General features: G+C 36.5%; 1 protein-coding gene across 1 annotated transcript in view; it reads left to right on the plus strand.

Moving 5' to 3' along the window:
- Positions 1 to 1,265: 1,265 nt before the first annotated feature.
- The window catches only part of EPYC (epiphycan), a 33,195-nt gene continuing 16,529 nt past the window's right edge, over positions 1,266 to 17,931 (plus strand). Inside the window, exon 1 of the mRNA XM_026499916.4 lies at positions 1,266 to 1,438. Within this exon, the coding sequence (XP_026355701.4) occupies positions 1,274 to 1,438 (165 nt within the window). The 5' untranslated portion in view covers positions 1,266 to 1,273. The remainder of the gene's footprint in view (positions 1,439 to 17,931) is intronic.

A 17,931-nucleotide genomic window follows, 5' to 3' on the forward strand; every position in this document is an offset into this window, starting at 1 on the left:
TTCTACGTGTGTGCATACGTACAAACACTGGAGGTTCTGTTCTTGAAGTAAACCGAAGAAGTGTACCCAAAATACAAAACCTTTAAAATTAGACATGCTTGATAAAAAGTTTTACAAATGCTTTGCTTCCTCAGGAAAGGACCACCAGGTCACATTTTTGATAGGCCCAGCTGAGATGTTTAAAATTAAACGTGAGAGTTTTTTTTCTAAACTAAAATGTATTCAAAGGTGTACATACAGAACTAAAATAATTAAAATTATAAATGTTATACATATGTTAGACATATATACATATATATACATGTATAATATATTATTCATATATTATAAATATAATTAAAATGATAGGATTTTGATTGAATCCACCCGTAAAACAGGATGTTATCATGGAAAATGAGAATTGTGCTTAACAAAGAATTATAAAACAAAACACTTTTTCATCTTATGTGTGTGGAAATCCTCCTCTAAGGAAATCTTGCCAAATAGTATCTTTTAGACACGATTCTTATTGATTCTGAGTTTAAAGCTTAGATGGCTATTAAGAATTGAAAGAAAACACTAAGGACTAAAGGAAAAATAATTTTCTTTTCTGCTCCATTTAGTTAAGTTTGGAAAAGTATTGCATGAAATATTGATGCGTACACATATTCCATTATATATACATTAACGACACCCAGAGGCAACAAGGAAGTAAAAGGGGAAACAAACAAACAAACAAACACCTTCGTTATTTTGTCCGGGAAAGGCCATAGGTTTGAATGTGCAAGGAAGAGTTATGAGCCCCAGTCAGGTCACCAGCCAACCCTGTTTTGGTTTCCTCATCTGTAAAATGTAGTAAAAGGTACAGTCCTCCTCCTCCTCCCCTTCCTCCACCTCCTTCCTACTCCCAGAGTCGATGAAAGAAACTTAAAGCTTAGCAAAAGGTAAAATTCTAATGCAAAAGTTTTCGTGAATAAGTGCATTGCAATATCTCCACATCCCCTTTTCTCTGTGTTTCTCTATGAAGGAAACTTAATTTCACCGTAATTACAGTATCTACTGTAAAACCGTGGGTAGGTTTCTGATTAATTTGAACATTGGTATCATGAGGCTTCAGAATCCATAGAAGTCCATGTGTCATGTTTACCCATGATCCTGTAGGGAAAGCTACCGGCTTAGCTCCACCGCGCTGACGTTGATTTATCATTCCTATTTCGTGAAAAGTGTTCATAAGTTATTATCAATGAAATATGTATACATTTTGGCCTTTTTTTTGATTAGGAAAGCTTGAAAAATGAGAATGTTAGCAAGACTCGTTCTGGGACTTGTCCTCTTGGATGCTGCTGTGACTGCTCCTCGTCTAGAGCCCATCAACTACAGCTCAGAGACATACGATGCCGCTTCGGAGGACCTGGATAACTTCTACAGCTATGAAAACATACCTATTGCTCAGGCTGAGGTAACTGACTCCTCCCACTCTTGAGACTTTTAAAAGCATGAGTATGGGGAATCACTGAGATGCGCTCCTTTCAAATAGTTTGTTGGTTATGTATAAATAGAGATGTTCCATCTTGATAATTCCATAGGAACCTCTCCTCCGGAATGTGTTCAATCTGTTGGAGGTTACCCTTGGGACATGCTTTTGCTTTCTCACAGTTCACTTCATTTCCTTTATATCTTCTCATAAAATTAAAACAACAACAACGAGAAAGAGTTTCTATCAGAACAAGAGAAAATTAAAGGAAAAAGCAGGCGGTGAGGAAGAGTGGAAATAATACATATGCAATGGTGAGGAAGTTGGGGAGGTTTGGGGCAAAGGAAAAAGATGTGAGATTAAAATAAGTTGGAAGAAAATAAAAAGAATGCAAAGAATGGACAATGATTTGGAACTCCACTGTATTCCAAGAGTAAATGTGCTTTCCGAAATGACTGATTATCTCTCAGCGGTAATGTAGGCATTGGCAAGGTTACAGCCCATTACATAAATCTGATATGACATGTTTCTAATTAAATGTTAGGCTTTTTACATAACTAAAGGATACAGACTAATTTTTCTGAATCAGAAAACAAACAGACCTTGAAATGTTGGCGTGTAATTAATGTACAACATTGACAAAAACTAATTAAGAAGAAACCAACCAAAAGGGAAATTACATCACCTTCACAGGATCGTAACATATTTTGGGCGGTCATTCAAGTGTAAATCTTCTTAGAATAATTACTTTTGATAACTGGGGAAATAAAATATTTGGACAAAAGCATATATTTAAATGGAACTTAGCTATATCTTTATTAAGAGGATAAACGTTCTCATTATTGTTTATGTTACCTGATGAAATTCAAGAATCAAATTTGCGCAACACAATAGTTTTCACATCTTCTTCCCAACTCCATTTTCCTTTCCGTCTCTCTCCCTCTTTTGCCCTACCTCCCCTCCACTCCTACTCTGTCTCCCTCTTTCTCTTTCCCTCTTTTTAGTAAAGTTTTAGGGTTATCAGAAGACCGCTTTTCTTCTGCAAAGTTGTGACTCTGTTTTCCAAGTCCTTGTTCACTGTTTGATTGTTTTGCTGGTTGTCTTCCGTTATGTTAAGGGCATTTCCGTAGAGTGTATGGTCATTAACACCAGTCTTGCTGTACATGGTCCTGCTTCTTCGATCTAACGCATCAGTGGAGAGTATGAGGAGAAACTTTTCCAGGGCTTAACTCATCTGCGCTGCTTCTTTTCCCATCACGCATAGATATTTAAAAAAAAAAAGACTGCATATGTATCTGCAGTCATCTACTGAACTAAATATTGTAGTTTAAACTTGTCATGCCTCCAAAAGATATTTCATAGGGTCAAGAGGTTTGGTGAGTACTAAAAGTGAATCCTGTTTTGAGTAGGCCTGGGATCAGATTCTAGGGCATGCTCGAGGATGCCCTAGATAAAATTGTGAAGGAGAGGAGCTTTATCAGCAGACTTCTTTAAAGGCATTCCTTGCTGTCAGAACCCCTTTTTGCTGCACAGACATTCTCATGAGATTCTGAAGCTTTTTCTGCCATCAAGAAATTTAAGTTAATAAGTGTATCTCTAGAAAGAGGATTTAGTATACAACCCTTCCCCAGTATTTGCTTATTCTGATATAGCAACCTTCTTGCAAGGTACCAAATATGTGGCGTTGTGTTCCCTTCCCTCATTCAAGCATCTGAAATTTTCACGCTGGCCTAGCCAAACTCAGCATCCTTAACAACTGCAGGCCCCAGAGAGCTACTAAGTAATCTCTTGTTGCTGATTGAAATAGGTAAGTCAAGGCTGATTTAATAATCTTTTGTGATGAAGTCATCATCAGAAAACCAGCTTATAGATACATGATATGCATACATATATATAGAGATATCTACATATATATTTGTCTGTGTTATAATGAAAACATAATACATCTGAAAGCAAACTACGCATATTTTTTAAACGTTACCAAGTTGGTCCAGTAGCAAAAATCAATCAACCAACCCACTCGCCCACCACCTATGAAAACAAAAACAAAAACATTGTGATACAGTAAATAAAATGTCATGAGGAACAAAATTCAGAACGTCAACTCAGATCTTAACAAATCTTTAGTGTAAGCTGCTTTACAAACAAAGAATATATAATTCCTTATAGAAAGATGTGAAATAAAGCCAATAGATCCAGTCATGTGAGTGGATTCTAGGATACAGTTACTCATATTATAAATTTCTAGAACTTAGTCTTGGAAATGCAGATTCTGGCAACTCCTGATAACCTTATTTGTCTCATCTTTATAAATTCAGAGTAATTGTTCTATATGTTACATATGTTCTTGATCCTATGTGATATTTTTTGCATGAACGCTGGTAACATACCCATATAAGGGACAGTTGATGAAAAATTCATGATAAACAAAGCACATGGAGAATGGTGGGATTGGGTTCTTTAGTTTTTTGTCCTCAATGCCAAGAGTTTGGTTCTGCCTATCTTAGCCTACAATTTATTTTTCATCTATAGAAAAGGCAACCTTATATTTTAAATTTCCAAATTTACAGAATAACTGAACAATGCTTCTGAAATATATACCAGTTTCTTTCTTCTAAATTCTAGCACTTGGCATCGTAGGCCAATATAGTAAACTTTCCAGGCTTTGAACAATTACTCCTTAAGGCCTCTGACATATGAGGTAGGCAGAATTCTAAGATGTCCCCTAAATGACCCATCCACTGGTCTGTCCAAGCCCTCTATAATTCTTAACATCATGGATATATTGGAATATCACTCCTATAATTAGGTTATTTTATATGGCATAACTGAAATTCAAAAAGAGAAGTTATCTTGGTTGGCTTGACCTATACTTGTGCTCCCTTTATAACAGTGTCTTGAGGTCAGGGACAAATTTTGAAGCATGAGAGAAATTCAAGGCAAGGGAAACTATATGTTGCTGGCTTTAAAAATGGATGGGTCCCCATAACAAGGAATGCAGGAAGTCTCTAAATTTTGAGAGAAACTGACAGCCACTGAGCACATGGAAACCACAGCCCTATAGGTACAAGGAACCCAGAGCTTCACATGAGATCACAGCCCTGGCCATTAACCTTGACTTGGGCCTTGTGAGACCCTGAGCAGAGAACCCAGTCAGGCCATCCCTGGACTTGACCCACAGAAACTGCCAGTTTTAAACTGCTGAGTGTATGGTAATTTGTCTTGTAGCCATAGAAAATGAATACAATCTGTAATAATGTAAATTTTTTCCTGAAACCCAAATTTGAATTATACTGCTGCAAGGCTTGCATTTATGAATCCAATGATTTATCTAGAAATAAGCCAGATCATCCCCCAAATCCCAGAGTTAGAATCTCAATAGGGCTTTGTTGATTTCTACTGGTGGTAGTATATTCATTACCTCCCTAGTGATTAGAAAGGGTCATGAAAGAATTTCTGGTTTTGAAAGTCTTATGCAGTAACAGTAGTCCAGACTGCTGATTTATATGATTTCTGATTATTTAGAATATCCAGGATCTGGATTCTATATTAGGAACAGATCGGAGGCCCAACAATTCTATCATGATGCTCTATGTTACCCAATGGATAATAGATAAATTTGCTGGTATAATATAAAATTGTTGCAGGTTTTTTTTACTTAGCTTTTATTTTACTTTAATGGTATAAGTAGGAATTGGATATAAGCTATAAGACCAAAATATGAACTTTTTGTTTTCTGATGAATATTAGCTAAGCTTGATTGAGCACTTATTACACGCTGAGTACTATTCTCGGCCTGTCACATACATGATCTCATTTCTGACAACAAAACTAGGAAGTGCTATTGTCATTTTCGTTGAATAGATGAGAATATTGAGATAAAGAGTAGGTAAGTAACTTGACTAAGATTATAGTTATTAATGACATATAATTATGGTGATATTATCTTCTCATATCAGAAAATAATTTCCAGCAGGTTAATAAAAAATTATACTATCCTCCCTCTGTTTTCTACCGTTTTCCAAATTGTCCTTTTAACTTGATATTTGTTTTAGTTGAACTGAATGCTGGTGCTCCCACATTGCTAAAAGAGAAAGAAAGCATTGTTCTATGGGTGAATAATGTAAACTGGAAGTAACCTTGATAGACAGTTGACTTACCTAATTACTGTGAAAAACAATGGCTTAAGTCAACTACTTCAAAGAATAATTGTAGATAGGCATTCTTCAACATAGTATATCTATGTTATGGGCTAGCCATCTATTATCTATCTATCATCTATCTATCTATTTACTCTCTATATAGATACAGATATGTAGAATCATACATATTTGGTGGCTTGGAATGCAGAGAAACATTTTGCTATTTTCTTTGAAGATTTCATCAGAACACAGTTCAAAATTTGGTATTCTCTGATTGACTTAAATTGAGTCAGTGTTTTTGACTAAGGTAGGTATTTGGTGTTTCCATTTTTGTTGTATAGTTTTGGGGTTATTGATTTTTCATTTCTCTTAGGTGTAAGATAAACACTGGCCCTGCCCATGAGTTATTTCTTTTGCCCAGAAAAGTCCTCAGTGGCTATGCTAATATTTATGGAGGATATAAACTACCATTCCTGCAGTAAGTTCTCCTTGGCTCCATCCAATCAGACTGATCCTGCCCTATCCTTACTTTACCCTTATAGAATTACTTTTACTTAATCTGCAGTAGACACCATGAATGTTATAGTACAAGCTACGTGGAGCACTTGATTGTATTTAATGTGGGACAGTATGAAGGGCATTTCCATGATGACATACAATTCTCTCCAGGATCATATGGAGTAGAAATTTCTCTCAGGCCTCGGTGTCCAAGTGGATTGCAAATTTTAAGGAAGTTGCTTATTTTTTGGGCTCTACATCTTGTAACTAACTGTGCTTGTCATTTTGCTCAGAAATCCGGGGCCTAAGTTTTGCCTTATTCTTTCCTCATTTTATTTATTTATTTATTTATTTATTTATTTATTTATTTAGATTTATTTATGAGAGAGAGAGAGAGAGAGAATGAGTGGGGGAAGGGGTGGAGGGAGAGAATCTTCAAACAGACACCCCACTGAGCAAGAAGCTTGAGGCGGGGTTTTATCTCAGGACCCATGAGATCATGACCTGAGCCGAAACCAAGAGTTGGGCGCTTAACTGACTGAGGCACCCAGGCGCCCCTCCTCATTTTATATTACTTTCCTCAGCTTTACTTTCTTATCATCGTAATGTCTTTGTATAGATTGAAGCATTACCACACATGCTTTTAGAACTGCCTCATATACTTCCGTAAATAAATAACAAGAGCAACTAATAACGGGTTATCGGTAATAATTGACCAATAGGAAATGTTTTGAATGAGAGATGCTTTCCTTGCTATTACTCTCTGTTGATCTTAAAATTAGCCCATTTTTTCCTCTTTCATAAAGAGAACAAGTAGCTAAATTGTTTAAAATCATCCTTAGAAAGAAAACCTCCATTGAAACAAATGCATTAAGCTTAAAAAATAGGTTTCAGAGATGAAGAACCTGTAAGAACCATCAAAGGAATGAAAATTACATTTAGCGGAATTGTAGAAATGGACAAAAACTCAGTGAACAAACTCAGTTGTATCCAGTAACAGTTGAACAATGGTTTCTTTTCAGTTGCCATCATGGCAATATGGTGCAATGCAAATAATTTTAGAATAAATGTTGATGCCCTGTAACACTAGAAATTGCTTAAGTAGAATGAAATTAATTTGGGGCTACTTATTGAATGAATGTCCACTGTAGATAATGGTATATAAAAAGTATTTTTAATTAGGTTATCTAAATATAATAAATTGGTATAGAACTTTGGTAATGCTAACAGGTAGCTTATTTCAAAAACTATCTCTGTATTTTCTGAACAAGTAATTAAATTAGTAATATTTCTACTATTTATTTCCTCTGGTGATGAAGGCACGGAATACTTTTATCCTTATATTTGAAAGGATGTCTCACTTTGGCCAATTTATACATTTTAAAGTTTCAAACTTATGGTTTGCATATAAAGCACTTTTTATTGGAAGAAATAACTTAAACTCAACCTGAATTAAATGTTCTTTTCAGAATTTGGGAACAAATAAAAGCTAACCTTTCCCTTCACTCTCCCTCTTCACCAAAGACACTCTGGAGGAAGGGAGGGAAGAATTTTGCTGATGAGCTTTTAATATGGTTGTCTGATTGACTTACCATATGCTTCTTTTAAAAACAGTGTTACACTTTTTGAATGTTATTTTAAAACTATTGGAAAGTTTTTAAAAATGTAGTAACAAACATACACGATGATACAGGTTCATCAGGAAACAAAAGAACACTGGGGGTCTTTGTCAGTGACTCGGTTGTATTTGCATTATACCTTATTTATGAGTCCACAAACGTAAGTTAATCCTCACAACTTTCCCTTGAAATGATAAATTATTCTATTATTATTATTAAGAGCAATTGAGGATCAGAATTTTGCTCAAGGTTATTCAGCTAGTAAGTTTCAGAGTAAAATTTAAACCAGATTGTTTCAATGCCAAAGCAGAAAGACTTTGGCATTAAAAGCTTCCATTATTTTCCTTTTTCTTCTCTTTAATCTTTACTTCTTTTAGCTGTGTCCAATGTTGAGCTTTCTCTCCCCTGGAATTAAGTAATTTGATTGCTAGGAATCACAAAAGCAAGAATTTTCAAGCGATTATAACTAACACAATATCTAAGCATCTGTCTTAGCTGTCAAAGTATTTAAAGGAGCGAAAGGTAAGACAATCCTTCTGAACTAAAAGCTGCTTTGTGAGAAATGTGGCGATTGAGCAATCTTTGCCAAACACATTTCTTCCTTGCCCATTTTCAAGATAAAATAGAAAGTAAGATACAGCTTTCATTGCCAGTCTTCACAGTCACATTCTTTTAGATAATTAGCATGGGTCACTTAAATCAATTTGAGCACCAGGCGCAATGTTTAGGGAAGAATTCCATTGCACTGAAGATATCCACATGCCAGCCTATGAAACCCCTAAGAATACATCTTTAGTAACCAGGCTGACGACCTCAGAGCCTTTTAACGCCTTTGGAAGCCAACTGTTGACATAATGGTAATGACAAGGAATAGCTTCATGATTTATTATCAACTGTGTGGGACAATTTTGGAAAAAGATAAATTTAAAATTCCATTCTGTTTAACAAACACCTTAGTCTGTGTTAGAGTGAAAATCCATTTTTTTTTTTTTAATGAGAAGCAGTCCTATAATTTAAATATTATCTGCTGAAGGCCTGGGCCTGGTTAGGAACTGACTGACACCAGCGAGCCTCCTAATCCGAGTGACTATATCGGTGGGGACCCTTCTTCCCAGACCTGACTTTGCCTGGGCATTTAAACTATTAAAGCACACACTACGAAGAATCATGAAAGAAACCACTGGCTTTGGGTGTTTCTCATGTAGAAACCTGTTTCATCCTTAAGATGTGGTTTGTCGCAGTGTTGAGTGACATGGGTCCTGGAGTGAGACTCCCTGCGTGTCAGTCCCAGGTCTGGACACCACTGTACAACCTTGGAAAATCGTACAAGCCTGCTGAGCTTCAGCTTCCTGTTTATAAGCTACCTCATGAGAATGAGGTAAGACACACTTGGTAACTGCTTAACGTAGAGCTCGGCACACGGTAAATGTTTCATAAAGTTTAGTAGCTTTGTCATCAAATGACTCATTCAGGCAATAGCCACTGAAGCCCATGCACCGTGCGGGGGGCAGGGAAGCCTTCACGCAAGGGGTGGGATTTCAGCTGTAATTAAGCCTCACTGCAGCGGGCATGAGCTCACTTTAGATCTGCCTTCCGGTCTTTTGCTGGGAGCCAAGAACTGGGGCAGGTAGATCACACCAGGTCTTCTCTGTCCCTCAGTATCTCTCAGTCTACTTGTCTTACAAATACATCTCTTCAACACAGTAGAGGAAGTGAAAAAAGATGTGTGTGTGTGTGTGTGTGTATAAGATCTGTAGTTATCATATATATATATTTATATTTATATATATTTATATATATATATAAAAGATCTGTAGTTATCTTGTGAGACATAAAGGCTTCTATGAATTCTGTCACAAAATATATATGCTGAGAAATTATGCCCCAAATCCGTCCTCAGTTGCAGACCTGACAGCAAACCTGAGACATGTGATTTTACTTGTGTGTTTATCCACCACAGTATTTGAGGCTGCTTACATGAATAAAAGCTGTAATGTGTACAGCAATAGATATATAGATATATAGTAAATAATGTAGACATAGATAAAATATATAATCTGCATACATCAGTATCATCTCATAAAATAATTTCTAAAACTATATAATACACTGTATATTGTGTTATGTTCTCCACAATATCACATCTTGTATATGTATACAGATTACATATATATAAAATATATATTATTAAGTATGTATTATTTTACATTATTTCATGAAAAATATAAATTAAGAAAGTGAAGCAAAGAAAAAAGAAACAAGAGTTGGGAACATAATATGAAGCCAGGAATCAGGTACATATATAAAAATGCATATTATTTTGTACTGTAACACATATAGATACATATAATACTGAATTTTTTCTGGGCAATTGGTGTTAGGTTTTAAGAGACCCCATAAAAATTCCTCCTAATGTACTGCCTAACTTCAGACCCAGTTCAGTAACAGAAATGAAACTCAGACAAATAGTTCAAAATATCTCCTTTACTATGGATAAAGACTGGATTGAAATACACAACTTAGGTATGAAGCAATAATGAGCAGCCTAATATAAAATTCCAGAAGTAGATAAGCCATCAGTCTTAGGCAACGGTGGTTAACCACAGTCCTCAGATGAGTGCCTGATCCAGTAAATCTTAGTGCACAGAGGGCCAAAACGGTATTTCTTGACAGGCAGGAAATTCCGCTGAAAGGGAGGGTGAACCACTCAGGCCTAGTATCTTCTCCCACCCACCAATTAGCCTAGTCATTCTTCCTCAGGAAGCGTGAGTAAAGGAGCCAACAGAGGATACACCCACTTCCCAGGATGGCAGCCTTTAAGCCATTAAGCTTAACTATTAAGTTCAATATAACTCTTCCCTTCAACAAAAAACTTCCCATTTTTAGGACGATCATGCCCCTGCCTTTATGAGACCCACCCCCATGCCAACCACCACTCTTAGGTGTCTTCTGACGGAATGTAGATTTTGATCTCAGAAGCTCTAAACTGGATCCAAGAGCATCAATGAATTTATCTCAAAGGCCTTCCTGTACCTGAGATTGACATTTTACCCCCAGTTCTAGGTTCTACCTCAAATTATATCCAGCCACATTAATAATAGGGCTTAGGAAAGACTCCGAAATGAAATTAAATGCTAAGTAAATATACTCAAAAAAAAAAAAATTCCAGAAACATCAAGATAACACAAATATGTATATATTTCCCCTACTTCTGCAAAGTTTTTGAGGAAAGATAATTACAGATTAACCTCTTCTGCAAATTAAAGTCTTAACTTGTTTAAATCCAAAGAGATTACTGCACAAAATCAGAATTGCTTGACTTTGATTTAAAAACCCAAAGAATAGATAGTCCAAAACTTCCTTTTTCTAATTCCTTTTGCTTTCTCTTCATCTTGCCTGGGCCAAGCTGGACTGTCAGTAATGACAACATGAGTGCATTCTTCCAGGTACACGTAGTTCCTTCAGAGGCACAGCCTTTGTTATTAGCTCATTACCAACTGTCCCATGACCTTAATATTAAAAAGAGTAGAGCATTAAGTGCACACACAGAATTATCACAAAACTGACCCTATTTTAAAGAACAAGTTAATCCTGAGTCTGCAAAATAATTATTCTGAGCAAAAGTATATTCCCCAAAACCAGTACATAGTGTGGGCAGACACTCAAGCAGAGACTGGGTGGTACCTAAGAAAAATTAGTAGATGGGAAAAAAAATCTTGGTGTAGCCTCATCCAGATGTTGGTCAGCTTATGTTTATTGTCCCTGGTTTGCAAATTTTGAGCTCAAACACTCAGAGAAATCTTCCATCAGGAGTTAAATTATGGCACTCTTGCACCGTTCTTAAGAGTAGCTGTTCTCAAAACGTAGTTCCTGAATGGACAATATCAGCATCACCTGGGAGCTGGTCAGGAATGCAAATTCTCAGGTCCCACCCCAGACCTAATGAATCAGAAACTCCAGAGGGCCAGTGATCAGGGATTTAACTCTTCCTGGTCATTCTGAGGGATCCGTGGTTTGAGCAGCACTGAATTAAGAAACATCCCCTAATATAATGGCTCTTTTCTCAGACCAGCATTTGAGACACTCCTGTTTTCCAGAATGTTTTTAAAACATATGATGGCGGCCAGCCCAGTCACCAGGTCAATCAGAAGTTTCCTCCTCTTTTTGCATACTCAACTCAAAGCCTTTGAAAGTTTATTTTCCTGCTAACCCCGGGTTTCTGGCACCTGATGCTGCCTTGTGTATTCTCTCAGGTGACAGATGATCTTGTGAGCAAGAATTTTCGGCCGGTGGGGGTTCTTCAGCCTGAAAGCTATGCCAGTGGCTTCTCCTTGGCTTCCTGCTCTGGAATCCAAGAAGTCTACCTCCCAGAGAGCTTTCTCTTCTTCCCCATGTTTTCTTTCAGCCGGGGCATCAACCTCAGCAGATTCTTGAACTGAAGCTGTCATGAATGTTTGTGAAGTCTCTGGCCCCTGGGAGCCAGGGTAAAACAATCCTTCTACCACATTCTCATCAAGACTTAACTAACCTTTCAAAGTTCCAGGACTTAATTAGCATTTCTGTCTTCCACGTCCTTTCCAGTGGAGTACATTTCCTCTCTTAGTGTAAAGGTTCTCAACTTCGGCCACATATTTTTCATCACCTCTAGAGCTTTTAGAAGTCCTAATGCCTAGGCCACACCTCAAACTATTGAAATCAGAATCTCTCCGGACGGGCCCAGATCAGGTGTTTGACTTCCCTCAGCTCTTCTTTTAGTGTGAGTCAGTTGTTGTTGGTTTTTTGTTTTTTGTTTTGTTTTTTTCTGAATTATTTCAATCCACATTTACTTTGGATGCCATACTGCCCTAGGACTGTGTGCTAGAGGTATGCCTTCTCATTTCTTTCTGATCCAGACTTTTGTTTTTCTAACATAGTCCTATAGATTTTGTCTTGTGGCATCTAACACAGGGACATATATATATATATATATATATATATATATATATATATATGTGCACCTGGGTGGCTCAGTCGACCAAGTGGCTGGTTCATGATTTCGGCTCAGGTCATGATTCATGGGCCATGAGATCAAGCCTGAGTTGGCTCCTCGCTCATCAGGGAGTCTGTTTGAGATTCTCCCTCTCTGCTCCTCTCCCCACTCACACTCATTCTCTCTCATATAAATAAATAAATCTTTAAAAAATTAGTAAATTATGGGCACCCGGGTGGCACAGTCCATTAAGCATCCAACTCTTAATTTCAGCTCAACTCATGGTCTCAGGGTCCTGGGACTGAACTTCCACACGCAGCACGGAGTCTGCTTGGGATTCTCACTCTCCCTCTGCCCCTCCCCTCCCAAATGAATAAATAAACAAAATCTTAACATTTTTTTAAAAGATTAGTAAATTGTAAGTCTTCCAGAAGTAACATTGTTCAAACATTTTTTGGAACTTGTCATATTTTTGAGTTGGGTAATCCTACCCTGAACATGTTCTCCCATCACACTAATATCTAATCTAAGATTGAAATTGACCTGTTATTTTCCTGCCTGACTCCCTTTTAATATTCCAGTTTTCACTGGATCTTCCCCAATTCTACAAATTCATCATTTCAATACACCTAGGACAAGTTCTGGTTAACCTTGTCTTGAGTTTGCCAGGAATACATGGGCTTACCTAGTGTTTGTTAAAGTCCACACACACAGGCATGGAAATAGTGCAAGAATTATTGCTTGGTAATGTTGTCACCCACCAGGTTGTGCAACCACTGGGTTTTGATGTCAATGCAGCCAGTATGAGATGCAGATAGATGAACTCTAAAAGATAACCACAGTGACACCATGCCAGTCTCTCTGCTCAAAATAAGTGGTTGCAAATATATATTATACACTCCATTTCTTAACTGTAATATATGAGAAGAAGAATACAGAAAATATATATAAAAGATATTGAGGCTGGATCAACTTTTCTTGTGTGTTTTCTTTGGAGTTATGATATCAAAACTCTGAGTAAAGACATAAATATCAAAGAAATTAAAATCCAGGACATTTAAGATAAAAATCCTTCCACTAAAACTATATTGAATCTATAACATATAAAAAGACATAAAGGAAGTTGAAGGGAATTGGTACATTTGGTACTGAGAGAAAAAAAGAAAGATCATAAAATCAAATATTTTCAAGGTCAATTAACTACTATTCGGCAGCCTTCTCCTATTGGCAGGGTGATTCAATCATAGTAATAATAGCAAAAATTTATGCTTGTCAAGAAAGTTAAAGATTCCGATACCTTGAAAAACAGTTCTTCCTTTGCCTCATGCTATTGCAGAGGTGATTTACCTAGAGTCCTTTGTTCTGGTTCTATGGTTATCAACAATCTTTTGATCATAATAGCTTCTCAGGTGAGACTACGGAGGCTACAGAGACTGGTGGCAGTAGGAAGATTCAGGTCAGCTTTCTGGTTTAGTACAATTTTGGGGTTTAAAGTAATTCTGCCCTAAAAGATAAAGTCAGATTTCTAAGTTTGTAAAATTGTGTAAGGCTTTACCATTGAAATTGGACAGCAGAAACAAATTAACATACTAATTATCTCTTTCAAAAATGATTGGCTATTAGCTGGTCCTCCCTGAGACATCCTTTATCAGTGCACATATTAGCCTATTCAAAATGTCTATTATTACCCTCTGATGATATATACATCATCATCATCATCACCATGAGTGAATAGCAATTTCATGTAGAGAAGTTCTACATATGAAAAGGCATGGCTTATTATGCTCTGTGAATCGATAAAGTCTGTGTTAGAAGGAACAATTTGCTTTGCGTTAGCATAAGAAAGATTGAAATTTAAAAGAAAAATACGAAATTACTCCATCATAAAAAACAAAAAACAACTAGAGTCTAGAGGGTTCCAAATCTCTTAGTTTTCAGTCCAACTTCTTGTTTTCAATTACTGTGATTGACTTTCCCCCTACCCGTATCCTCATGAGATTACTGATTTCAGCCTACACTAAATTGTCTTTCTGGCATCCTTACTTGGGGAACAAGGACAGTAAGGGGAAAGGGAATGTGAACTGGCTTTGTTATTAGATGTGTCTAAAGCCTTTGCCAAAGTTCCCTACCAATATTATTTAGAGACATTCAACTAGAACTAGATGATACATTTTGTGAGAACTCGGATATTGAAAATCTATTAAGTTTCTGGAGCCTAACAGGATGATGGTGAATGAAGACCTCAATAAACTGGGATAAAACTGAAGTAGAATTTTTTTCTGGCAACTAAAAATGGAATATTGCCACTTCTGACAAAAAAGAAAGGAAATGAGAAAATAAACATGTGAACAACAAAATACTGTGGTCCCAGAAGAGAGACACGGATTAGAGAAGGTATGATTAAATGAAACCTTCAAATCATCAGCTCTCTTTTTTGCATTAAAATTTTCATTTAAACATTATATTAAATACAAAGAAGCGTGACCATTTAGAGTTACAAATTTATGATGAATCACCATCTATTAGGATAGATTGTTAAAAATATGAAAGAACTCACATGTTTTCAGAAATACATCCTAGCAAGTCAATATCAACTATTATGATTTTATGGCTTCGAAGTAAATAGAAAGTGATTAACTAATTTTGATATTGGACTTGTAGATATTTACTCCTTATATAGATTTATTAACTCTGATTTATATAGATTTATTAACTCTGATTTAATCCAGTTAATAAAATACTGAGCTTTAAAAATAAGTAAATTGAAATAATGGTGAATTCACTCAAATGTGGTAGTATACTATTTCAGCAAGTACGCCACCAAATCGGCAAGATCAAAGAAAAGTTATTTATAAAAAAGAAATCAGAGAGAATAGAGTGACAACAAAAATAGGCATTTATTATTTTTTTTCTAAAGTCAGTGATACGTGCTAGGTAAATCAACCCATAAAAGCATTAAAAAATAGTTCCCTCAGTATGAATAAGAAATGGATAAGAAAACAAAAATTGAAAAGATGTATATTAGGGCAAGTTACATCAGCAAACAATCCCCAAATCCCAATGGCTCTACACAATAAAAATTTGTATCTTGCTGACATGACTGTCCAACGCAGGTCAACAGGTTACAGTCTTCCAAGTAGTTATTCAGGGATTCAAACTTCTTTCATGCTAGAACTTCACCATCTTTACCTTGGGACTTCAAGGTCACACTGGTATCTTCTGTTGACAGATTGAGAAAGTATCCTTGCTCCTCACTAATTTGGACCAGATTTGCTGCATGACTTCCTTTTGCATTCAGTTGGCTAAAACTAGCCACATGACCTAAGCCACATTCAAAGAAAGTGGAAAATGTACTTGAGCTGAATGCCCAGGAGGAAAATGAAACTGTGGTGAATACATAGAACTGTCTTAGCCATCATGTTCAACCAGACTAAAGTTTCATTCTGACATAATACTTCTTTCTCACAAAAGTGAGAATTATAATAAATGCTACTTGAATTTTACAATCCACCCACATCGATGTTATATGATATTTTTCATACTTGTCAATATCAGGGGAAGACTGGATGACTGTCAAGTGCTCCCACAGGGCAACATGCCTTGGTATGGTCTTCAGCCTATAGGATCAGCAATTGACTAACATCATCAGTGATGATCAAATCAGATTGTAGGTTGATGAAGGATGCCAAAGCAAAAATTAGATGAGGCTTAAAATTTGTTCGATGAAGTCCATTTATGAATTTATCATGGGAAGGCATTTCCGCGTGATCATAAGGCTCATTTCTATGATCCAGAATCCCTCTTTCTCAGAATGCAGGTACCTACTAAGAAGCTAGATTATTCAGCAGACATTTATTTGGCTGAGTACAGAATCAAAATTAAGTAAATTAAGGCAGTCTTGTGGCAGCTCTAATTAGATTCAAATCCTGGCCTTACTACTTAGAAATCATGTAACCTCTGACAATTTACCCATCCCTGGTCTCAGTTTACAAATCTATTAATGTGCACAATACTGTACCTGCTACATGAGTTCTTCTGATAATTACATGTAACTCAATGGAAAGGACATGCCGTCTCTCACACAGTGAATATTCAATCCATGCTAGTTATTTTCATCTAGCCCCTGAGGAGAGTCAATAAAACTTCTTTTGATACCAGAGATGATCTCTTCAGTGACTTTTGTGTATATTCAACAAATTTAATATTTCTCTCCTCCAAACAATGTTGGCCACAATAATAAGCCATTCTTTCCTGAACTTGAATTTTTTTCAGGCTGCCACCCTCTTCATTTCATTTTTTCTTTCCTTAGCTGTACTATTACCACTGGTAAGTCAAGAGTCAGGAAGCTGCTCCCAAACACTTTTCTTGTGCATTTTTAAGGTCAGTTTTGTAACATGAGAACAATCTAAAGTCACTTCAATTTCTTGGGATGGAGACCTCACTGTGACTCTATCCCAGACCCTATTAATATTTACACAAAAATCTGCATTAATTTTTGTATGCTAAAAGGAACAATTATATCTTCATCCTTAAGTGAATATCAATGAGTCAACGAGGATCTCAGTGTATACATGCTTTTTCTTCATGGATTTACTGTGCTGTTAAAAAATAGAATAAAATAAGATTGGGGAAAGAAAGATGAGGAATGGAATGAACTCCAAGCAGAACAACTCATACATGCAAATGTCTTCTAGAACAAGGAGCATAAGAAATTAAAGATGGCCAGTGCAGCAGAAGAGCACGTGGATATGAAATGGAGGAAGGGGACACCGGACAGGCCAAGCCATGCAAGACCTTGTAGTCAAAGAGTTTTGAATTTAATACTAATAGCAAATATAAAATAAAAATAGCAAATATAAAAATAGCAAATAATAACAGCAAATTTCCACGGCACTTAGTATACGTATTAACGTTTTCATCCTAACACAGATATACTATCTACTGTATATACCAGGATTTCGCAGATAGAGAAACGGATGCTCAGGAGATAAAGTAACTCCCCCAAGGTCTCAGAGGTAGGCTAGAGTCAAGCTCACCTCCTCTAAGCCAATCTGTTTCCGGGCTTCTGCAAGGCCACTGTTCTTGTGGCTATTAAGAAAAATAAAAATCCATTTAAGGATTTTAAGCAGAGGTTGACATGATCAGCTTTGTCTTTTAAGAGCTTATTCTCATTACAGAGTGAATACATAAAGGAGAAGGTGCCAACTCCCTGTGAGTAGACTATTGTTGTATTCCCAGCAAGACAGGGTA

This window comes from Ursus arctos, unplaced genomic scaffold (assembly GCF_023065955.2).
Source record: "Ursus arctos isolate Adak ecotype North America unplaced genomic scaffold, UrsArc2.0 scaffold_21, whole genome shotgun sequence".
NCBI classification, from domain to species: Eukaryota; Metazoa; Chordata; class Mammalia; order Carnivora; family Ursidae; genus Ursus; species Ursus arctos.